This window comes from Anoplopoma fimbria, chromosome 2 (assembly GCF_027596085.1).
Source record: "Anoplopoma fimbria isolate UVic2021 breed Golden Eagle Sablefish chromosome 2, Afim_UVic_2022, whole genome shotgun sequence".
Taxonomy (NCBI): domain Eukaryota; kingdom Metazoa; phylum Chordata; class Actinopteri; order Perciformes; family Anoplopomatidae; genus Anoplopoma; species Anoplopoma fimbria.
Genome location: NC_072450.1, coordinates 32,654,889 through 32,665,136, shown reverse-complemented (window position 1 = coordinate 32,665,136; position 10,248 = coordinate 32,654,889). Strand labels below are relative to the sequence as shown.

The window sequence follows — 10,248 nt, the reverse complement described above, 5'->3', positions numbered from 1 at the left end:
TCAAAAGTTTCAGGGCAGTTTAACTTATTCTTAAAATCAACCAAGGCTGAAAAAATATTAAATAATGAACATTTTTCAGCTGCTGATTTATTTACATTACATTAATTTGCATCTGAAGCTGGTCCGCCTATCCCTGCCTTTGCCCTTCTGTATACTTAATAGTTTTAATGTGCTCAGGAAAGACTGTCTGCCTGCTCTCTGCTGTTAAAAGAACATATGCTGTTACCTTCCAAGTTGCCATTTAAGTTAGGTAAAAGATACTGTAATGAACCCACAACCCGTACAGTGATGAAATCCACTGTAAACATGTGAGGCACTACATTACATTGAATTGATGGAGACTATCAGGGTGTTGTGCATTTTAGGAGTAAGCTCTACCTCAGTAGCTTATTTAATAGTCGAAACTGATGTTTGTTGTAGAGGTTTGGTTTTGATTTTACTTCAAAGAAAAGGGTGTAGTTAAGTACACACACGACCACACAGTGTGCATGCAGAAAGAAATCAAACAAAAACACACATGCCCAGCCTGCAGCTACAGTATGATCTTTATTAATGCGTTCCTTTGTGGGTTTATAATCTTATCAAGCTAAAACTAAGTATGCTAATACATTAGACATAAATACAGTAATTATATATGCATATGATGTTAATATTGATTCAATTATGACTGTTCAGTTATGGTCCTATTCATTCTTGTTCATTACATCAGTGGCAAATTCATGTGGTTGTCCTGGTCTTTGCCTCATCTCCTGCGTCGACGGGACTTGACGTTGGAGGTAGTACTCGCCAGCTTGCTGGGGCCAGGCACAGAGCATTCTGTCTTGAGGCACCCGCAGGTGTCGATGTGGATGTAGGTGTAGCTAATCTCTGTGTTGTCAGGGCAGGACAGCTGGACCTTCCGCTCAGATGTAGCAACCTCCTGGCAGCAGGAGCAGGTGTGCTGCAAGGCTCTCATTTTGGTAGAGTAGCTGACAGAGGAGAAAAAGGACAATGTTAAGGAAGGGAAAAAAAGGAGGTGACAAAGAAAGAAGGCAACAAGGCAATTTGGAAAAAAACAAGTTCAGTTCAAGAAAATTTTGAATTTAAGACTACAGTGCTATAAGGTTTAGAAAGTTCCTCAATATGGTTATGATATGATATAAACAACATTTAATCAGAACTGAACATAACTTTTTTTCAATCTATAGTTTGAGTTTTGATCATTTCTGATGATTTAAAGGGGCACTCCAACAGTCTTACCAATAAAGAGCAGTTTTACAGCTCATTGTTAGAACTACTGAGCCTGTGTGCTGTGGTACAATGTGTTCTGTGGCTCTAGGGTGATTTGTCAAGTCTGAGATAACAACCTTGGTGATGTCATTGTGATGTCATCAGACTTGGAGACTTTACATGTATAGCAATGTATTCTATCTCATTTTATTGTTTATATTCCAATTAAAATATTTCGATTTTTATATCTACATTATATTGTCTAAATGAAAATAATAAATCCTTGATTAAAATTCAGGATACCTCAGGCCTCTGCGACACTTTCTTTTGTTCATTTTTTTGTTCATCTGTCTCTTAAAGTTCCCCCAACGGCCAATGTAAATGCTCCTTTCATGTGATAAACAACAACTGAAACACAATATTAAGAATGTTCCCTGACACTGACGACAAGGAAAAGACATGAGGGGGACTCACAAGGTGAAGGTGCCACATGCTCCACTACAGGATGTCACATTGACCATTTCTTTGGCGTGGCAGCCCTGGCTCTCCAGGTACACAGTAGTGGTGGACACGTTGCATGAACGACCCCTTGGAATACCTGAGGCAGTCAAGAGAAACATGTTGAGAAGAAAAAACTTCTAATTTCACCTGATTCACAGAACATAGCATCTGTATGGTGGCCAGGAGAGCTCAAAGTACTGCAAACAGACACAAGACAATTAAGAAACATCTTCACCAATTTCACAACACACAAAAGACCAATTTAAAGTAAGTTGATATTTTCGTGTGTCGTCAAGTTGGTGGAAATTGTTTGTTGTGTATATTTTCAATACATTGAGCTCTAAGGGCCACCGTAGATCTTGAACAAAAACTTAAGACTGGTGCAAGAACCATTACACATGGATTTCTTGGGAGTAAACCCGATGCAAAATTGTACTTGGTTCAGTGTGTGTTTGTTTCTAAAGGTAAAACAAATATAACTGAGCCAGATCTGAACTACCTGGATCAATCCCATAATGCAGTTATGAAAAAACTCATGGAAGCAATACATACAGACATGGCAGCATCCGTCGGGAGCTATGGTCTCTGTTCCCTGCAGGAGATACACACATTCACATCAGTATTCTGTGGGCCATGTTTCATTTAGTAGAGATTCACATTAGACTGCAGGTGGCACTGTGTTTTACCGCATTTTCTTAAACATGAACATCATGTCATCAGTTATGCATTTTATTTTCTAACCTGAAGTACAGACATTTTCAAAGAATAAGAAGCTACAATACTGATGGTTGGTTGGTTTGTCTGTGTGTGTGTGTGTGTGTGTGTGTGTGTGTGTGTGTGTGTGTGTGTGTGTGTGTGTGTGTGTGTGTGTGTGTGTGTGTGTGTGTGTGTGTGTGTGTGTGTGTGTGTGTGTGCAGTCACCGGTATGCATTCTTTAGGGTCGTATAGAGGACACATGGTCTTGGCCTCTATGGTGATGAACTGATTAGCGATCTTCACACACTCAAACTTCACACAGGGGTTCTCAGCAGGACTCCAAAAGGTGCCAGGCTAAAGAAAAAACATAACATCATTTTGGATTAAAACCACTATCATGACCATATTAACATTTGTGGATTGTTCCTGTGGATTGTGCCTTTACTGGCTTTACAGCCTTTGACTTGGATCTCTTTTGCCTCCCTGTGCAACGCATGAGAGTCTTCAGAGATTTGGTCAAAACTGGAGCCCAGGAATTTAAGGCAACACATTTTGACACCAGATGCATTTTCATCTGTTTGTTTTTTTCTTTTTTGTTGACTCTGATGAAGACGCTAGAAGTTAGACTTTTAATTGTGTTTGTTATCCAGCATACTTTGGACAGAATCTCTGAAGTCTCCTTTCTGATACAACATTGGGCTATTTTGAGAGCGACACAGGACTGATATTCCTTGTAAAGTAGTTGAAGTACGTTTAATCCTCCTCCATTTTGCCTCCTATTTGACTTTTCTTTTTTTCTATTTGTTAGTTTCATGAAATTAAGATGTGCTTTGCGATTTGTGCTGATTCTAGTGACATTAAAAGTTAAGAAACTATAGAAACTTAAAGGGACATACCAGAGGATTTGTATGTTTTAGTCAATCTTTTGCACATTTTAGATAGTTAATAATTATATAACTCTAAAATCGTCTCTCTTGTATGCTATGGAGATGCCACATGTCTTGGTGGATGAACACCAACTGCTAAATGTCTTCAAACATTGAGTGACTTGCTTTATTTTTGAGCTGCCATCATAGTAGTGTTATATGGCATGTTATGCTGAAATAGACAAAAAGTACAAACAACAAATAGCATTATTATTATTGTATTTAGAAGACAGTAGAGTTATTGGAGACCTTAGTGACCCTATAGATTGATTCCAGTCTAATCTAGTTTGCTCTCTCTCACACTGCATGCACACACACATACACCAACCTTTAATGTGTGTGTGGAGTTTGACAGCGCTACAACGCAGCTTGTTTGGAGACAAATCCCACAGCACTGGCCAGCAATGATCTGATACTCAAAACCCTGAATAGAGACACAAACAAAAACAAATAATGAACATGTATAACCAACACAAGCTCTGGGTGATATTGTATTCTTTCTAAATGTACAGTGTGTTACTGTCAGAATTTGGATTCAGGGTTGACATAAGTATTCTGTATAGCTCATATTTTCATTACCTCCAATGGCAGTAAATTGCCAAATCAAATCAGCCTTGACTAATGTGTGTGGTCAAAAGACACAGTCTGTATGCATGCACTAGCATTCAAAATGTCAACAAGTTAGCACAAACCAAATTTAAGCTCAACATTCTTCAGGTCATGATTTAGGGCCTTAAGGGAGTTTTTTGAAATGGTGAACTGAACCATGGTCAGTTTGAATCTGCCTTGACTTGTTCCTGGAGATGACCAGTAAGAGGCTTAGAGAAGGTACCCACAAACAGGCTTCAGTAGCAAACTCCCTTTACTGACAGTTAAACTCCACCACAACTCTTTCACTTTTAAATCTCCAATCGGAACTTGTAAAAAGATCTGACCTTAAATTTGTTTTGTGCTCTTTAGTACTAAATGATTTTGTTCAATTAATGTGCTTCCATACAAATGTGTGGTGTTATTGATGATTTTTTTTTTCTGTTATTTGCTCATTCCCAGCAGCCATAAAAGCAGACTGGAAAAAGAGCACAGCAGATCTGTCAGAGGTCAGTTTTTATGGGCAAAATGCCAGCTACATACATGATACCAGCGCTAACTTCTGATCTTGACTACTTTTGTTAAATGAATGCGCTCATCAGTAGACTCATAAAGAAAGTATGCAAGAATATACTTAACAAATGTTAGTGTCTGAGTAAGTCAAGGAGTGAGGGAAAGAAAGAGACTAATCTTACCACAGGGCAGTGTGTGTCACATGGTGTCGGCTGACATTCTATTGTTCTGTTTTTACTACAACTGCACTTCTCACATGGCTTCATGGGCACCAGGTCTCCAATCTGGGTGGACAGGGTGAGAAGGTCAGACAGATACACATACTCCTGCTTGTAAACATTAGAAACTCCACTCAACATAATGCAATCCAGTACAACTCCACTACAACTTCATTTATAGACATTTATTATTTATTATTCACTAATACCTCTGGGAGTGTAATTCATTGCTGAGCTATTGATTTGGATTGCATTAGGTTTAACAAGTTTATCTAGTAAAGTAGCTGCTGAGTCAGTGTTCATTATAGACTTGTGTAGGGATAGAAAGACAACTCAATTTTAATTCCATTTTAATTTAGCTCATGAATTCAACTATAGATTTGTAAAAGGGAGACAGCTTTATTCTGTTAGAAATGCAATTGTCTCACATAATGTGACTCTGTAACTTATATATTAGCTCTCAACAGATCGAGTGCAAACATTCCTATTAATAAAGCACTTGTTAAAACTTTGTTTGTCAGATAGATTGTGAATGTTTTTAAGTCATTTTAAACTTTTCCACCACTCTAGCTACAAATTTCAACCTGGTCTTCAACAAATGTAGTACAAGGCTGTGACCCATGTGCTGTTTCATATGCTGTTACCTATAGATGGCACTAAAGCAGCATTGTAAATGGGTTGTGTCCAAATTGTTTTCCTGTACAAAGCCTTTTATTCATCTACAAGATATAGGTAACTTAAAAACCATGGCCATCAACTGTTCACCATAAACACCAGTTATTATGTCAAGTAATGTTATGTGATTATAACACCTAACATATATTGCCGATATATTTCTAGGTTGTAGAAAAATGACACAATCCTACAATCTCTCTATTCCTTAATGTTGCATTATCATCACTTCGAATCACTTTTACATAGAGGTGGTAAATGTGAGGTCTCACCTGATATTCATTGTTTTGGAAAACACACACATTTTTAGACTCTGTGAAGGAAAGAGAACAACCAATTTTAAGTGTGATGCAACCATCAGAGGCAGAAATGACACCTGGCAATGCAGTAACAGCAACAGGCACAAGCATAGAACACTCACCGCAGGAAGTATTGTTACAGCAGACTCCCTTAGTGATGCTCTGAGTATAACCAACAGGACAGATGGGCGCAGCAGGGCACAGCATCTTATTACACTCTGTTGAGTGAAAGAGGGAATGTTTGCATCAGTAAATAAGAACAGCGGAGTAGCTCTTTCACTGGGGAATAAGTCCTTAAAAATGTTCAAAGGGGCCTTAGTTTTCACAACAGACAAGAAAAGAGCATTTTGTGGTCATTTTTGGTCATCCGTAACAATAACCGTTCTGTATGTACAATGTCCCAGGTTTCTATCCTGCTTTAACCATGGCCTCCTGCAAACAACCTGCCATATGAAATGTAGTTTAGTAAACACCAGTCATCCCCTTTCATCATCTGAAATTTTCCATCTTTGTATTTGGTTTTAAATATTCGCAGACATAGTTCATACATTAGAACTCCAGTTGCTTGCATTATTGGCACATAAACAGAGGATGGCAGAATAAAGTTTTATGGTTGAGCTTTAATTCATAATACCTGTATCAGAGGTGTCCTGTTACACTGTCTGATATTAGAAAGTAAAATCCCAGTAAAATGAAAGTTAGAGCATCTTTATCTTTTGTACTGTGATGTTTTCCCCAGGGAAACAAAGTATTTGAGCGTTGTACAGTTACTGTTAGTTAGTTTATTTAGATCAAATCCTTCATCGATTGGACTCCTAAAGTGGGCAGGCTTACAATGTAGTGCAATAAGGAGCCCCAGAGGACTGTGGCTCCACACACACACCTCTCTTGTTGGTAAAAGTTGCAGATGGATTGATGGATGGAGGTCGTAATATTGACATTGGTCCAAACTAGCTTACATAAGCACACTTCATATGTTGTTTTACAGGAAGAAAAAATCCTTGGATTGTAATAAAAACACACAATATAACTGGGGATGTGATTTAAAGTGATGAAAATTGCTTGATTCATTTCATCTCTAATTGTATGAACACTTATCAGAATCAATTATTCTCAGTAGCTGTGATATAAGTACTGCTCAGGATGTTTCACTCAATGCATGCTGGGATATGCTCAAGACTATTCCTGTCAAAAATGGATGGATTACACACTGTGTTGAATATATAAATACAGTCTATCTAAATAAATGCAGAATGTATTGACCAACGTATTAGGTGCTGCTCCCTTCTTGGTGCTCACTTACCACACTTTTGACAGCAGCCAACAGTGACCTCAACCTGACCCTCTTGGTCACAGCTTAGGGATGGCTCGGCTGGACAGGACACATGACGGCAGATGACCTGCATTGTGCCCTCCTCACATATGCACTCCTTACAGTCTTCTATCCATGTTGAATTGGCCTGAGGACAGAATGTTTATTGCCTAATGATGCGAGGAGGCATGACATCTTTACTGGCCTGTCAAACGGTTACGTTAAAAAGGACTAGAATTGTAGGAATATTACTTACAAGTTTCCATTTTCCATTTGGCAGCCGACAAATTTCTATTAGGAGAAAAATATAAAGCATTAAGTGGTTTGTGTCTCAGCTTTCCTAAATCACTACTAGTCTGACTCCACCTTAAGCTTAACATACATAGAAAATATAAAGTGGTCAAAAAGAGCTTTGCAGAAACCAGTATATGTGTGCAGTCTAACTAACCATAAGATAAAGAGGAAAATTGACATTTCTGCAAAAAGGTGAATGGCAACAAATACATCCATGGCCTTTCCATTGTCCTGTGCACAAGCAGGATTTCCCCCTGTTGCTGATTGGCTGGAATGGTGTTGCTTTTGTTTCTCAGGACTATGTGTAAACACCGGATTGTTTTTCAGTGCACACACAGAATGGACAGCTAGGAGTTCATTACTCTGACCTATACACATTCACTTTCCTCCTCACTACAGGATACTAACTGTATCCATAAACTTGTGATTTTGATGATATAATATTAAACATAACTGTTGCCTTACAGTATTGCTATCTGCTCTTACCACAAGTGGGCACACATTCATCAATGCTGGATGAGATGAGGGTGGTTCCATCTGGGCAGGAGCAACCCTCCAGCTGCATTTGTGTCATGGCACTGAATACACTTTCAGTATAGATGAATTTCTGGTTATACCTGCAGACACAACAGCATATTGTGTGAAGGCCACCCTTGATGTTGGTGAGTTAAAGCATAAATAATTGAAAAATGTATTGACTGAAATGAGCAACAATAATGTGTTGGTGAACTGCTGTACCAGGAATCACAGGTAGGCTCCACCTGAGGGCCACAGGCGTGATACACCTTGGGACTCGGGCATTTATATTCTATTAAGAGATGAAGAGAGAACATTTCATGTTTTTTAGTTGAGGTCATTGCTGTCGGTGAAATGAAAAGTAATAGTAATAGTGCTTGACTTTAACATCAAAATATTCACGTTACATACCACAGATTCCTTTGGTGGCACTCCTCCAGTCAATACACACTCCAGACTCAGCACAGGCATCAGCATAGGTTTGTAAGCTGGTACAGCCAATGTATTTAATGTGCAACTGGCAAATGTCAAACTCACAGGCCGTAACAAATGGAGTGTAGTCAACTATATTGTGGCAACGTTCAAACACACTGCGGAAAATGGGATTTATAGTCAGTATGGACACTTTACACAAACTGAATTCATCATTACACATTAACAAGACATGTGAATAACCAGGAATGTGTTACTTTTCAGGTGCATTTCAGAGCTGGATTGTAACTTGACTAAGAAGACATTTTCTGCCATGGAATCTGTAACAGTTCATCTATCTGTTAAGGTAACGTCTTTTTTTCATTCAGAGAGACGTGTCTGTTATCTAAATACTGGAAAGCACTGAGATGAAGGAAGAATGTTTTTGGTTATCTTACAGGCTAATGCTAGCCCAATTTCTTTCTAAAACATTTTCACATCGGTTTCATAATTTATTAGAGACTTCTGCTATCTATTCTAATGTCTGGTATTGCAAAAATGTGATAGCATGTTAAGTTTGAACTCCCGTTTCATTTCTATTTTGCTTACTTAGCATCAGTTTTGGATGTGGCATGGAGGGTATGTCAGATTCCAACCAGTCTTCCGACCACTCAAATAGCTTTTACACTACATGTCGATCACCCATTCACACCAATTCATACATTCAGCTACCATGCAAGGACCTACCTGCCCATCAGAACTATATATAACATTCTAACCCATTCATACACCGCAGGAACAGCCTACGGAAGCAATTTGTAGTGAATTGTCTTGCCCAAGGACACATCGACATGGACTAGCAGACTTGCATCCTTTTCGATATAAGGGTCCAAGGACAGAGGATGTTGTGTGCCTTTGTAAAGCCCTCTGAGGCAAATTAGTTATATTGGGCTAAAAAAATAGACTGAATTGTTTCAGATGAATGGTGCAATTTCTTGCTTGTTTTGCCCCGTTTCTCTCACCTGCTTTTGATGATCTCACAGATGCTTGTATTGCAGTAATCAGGCGCAGGTGTAGGTGTAGGCTGAACTCGATCACAGTAACTGTCATTGGCTTGCCACTTGTGTGCCATATCAGGACATGATGGATCTATTTTTCCACTGGGCAACATGCAGTCATCTGTCCGGTTGTTGTCACATGTACCTAGAGAAACCCTCATTATAAATCATACTGATGGCATAATGTTTCAAATAGGTACAATAGGTTCTTTCTGTTTTAAGTATTTGTTTCACAACATATTCAAATGGTATTCAAACTCAACATACAGTAAAATGCAATTCTTTTTCATGCAGGACTCACCACACTGTCCCTGGGTGTTTCCGGCAAATTCACTATAGGGCAGGTAGATACTGAAAATAAGCCCTGAGAAAGTGACTCTGGCACCGATTTTAGGGATGACAAGCACTGTTTCAATGCCGGTGGTGATTATACGGAAGTCACCATTCTGGTACGCAGGACTTACACGCTTGTCATTCAGAGAAACCTAAAAAAAGGAATTTGATATAAACGTAAGAAATAACCATTTACAAAGTTCTTTGAAAGTTTCAATGCACCTACAGTTAGTCCTTCTGTACAAAACAAAGAACGTTTTACAAATTAGGATCAGGGTAAGTGCTGCATGGATCATGACTAGAGTTTTTGATTAAGAATGGAGAAAGTTAATAGTGCAATTTAAGTACCTGATTTAAGAAAGTGCCATTGATATCCTTTTGTGTGATAAAGATCTTGTTGCTTTTGTAGAAGACAGTGATGGACTGAGGACAGGACAAGCCATCCCCGCAGTACTTGTTATCAATCATAACACTAAAGTTGTATTTGGGCAAGATCTCTTTCACCAGCCAGTAGGAACAGTTGCCTTGAAAATCATAGTAAGTTCCATCGAAGGTGACATAATGGGGGTCTCCCCATCCGTAGCAAATACCTTCATATGACACATACATAATATTTTTTTAAACAACATTTCAAGTAATCTGGTATCATCTGAGACACAATATCCAGAGTTGAATTAAATATAAATTACATTTTAAAAACTA

General features: G+C 38.6%; 1 protein-coding gene across 1 annotated transcript in view; it reads right to left on the bottom strand.

The window, feature by feature from the left end:
* Positions 1 to 534: 534 nt before the first annotated feature.
* The window catches only part of LOC129098904 (mucin-5AC-like), a 47,877-nt gene continuing 38,163 nt past the window's right edge, over positions 535 to 10,248 (bottom strand). The window contains exons 50-65 of the mRNA XM_054608039.1: positions 9,895 to 10,136; positions 9,515 to 9,698; positions 9,178 to 9,358; positions 8,156 to 8,334; positions 7,967 to 8,036; positions 7,715 to 7,845; positions 7,191 to 7,225; positions 6,926 to 7,082; positions 5,745 to 5,840; positions 5,596 to 5,636; positions 4,616 to 4,717; positions 3,661 to 3,756; positions 2,632 to 2,760; positions 2,263 to 2,302; positions 1,684 to 1,807; positions 535 to 968 (exon numbers count right to left, since the gene is read on the bottom strand). Of these exons, the coding sequence (XP_054464014.1) occupies positions 743 to 968; positions 1,684 to 1,807; positions 2,263 to 2,302; positions 2,632 to 2,760; positions 3,661 to 3,756; positions 4,616 to 4,717; positions 5,596 to 5,636; positions 5,745 to 5,840; positions 6,926 to 7,082; positions 7,191 to 7,225; positions 7,715 to 7,845; positions 7,967 to 8,036; positions 8,156 to 8,334; positions 9,178 to 9,358; positions 9,515 to 9,698; positions 9,895 to 10,136 (2,033 nt within the window). The 3' untranslated portion in view covers positions 535 to 742. The remainder of the gene's footprint in view (positions 969 to 1,683; positions 1,808 to 2,262; positions 2,303 to 2,631; positions 2,761 to 3,660; positions 3,757 to 4,615; positions 4,718 to 5,595; positions 5,637 to 5,744; positions 5,841 to 6,925; positions 7,083 to 7,190; positions 7,226 to 7,714; positions 7,846 to 7,966; positions 8,037 to 8,155; positions 8,335 to 9,177; positions 9,359 to 9,514; positions 9,699 to 9,894; positions 10,137 to 10,248) is intronic.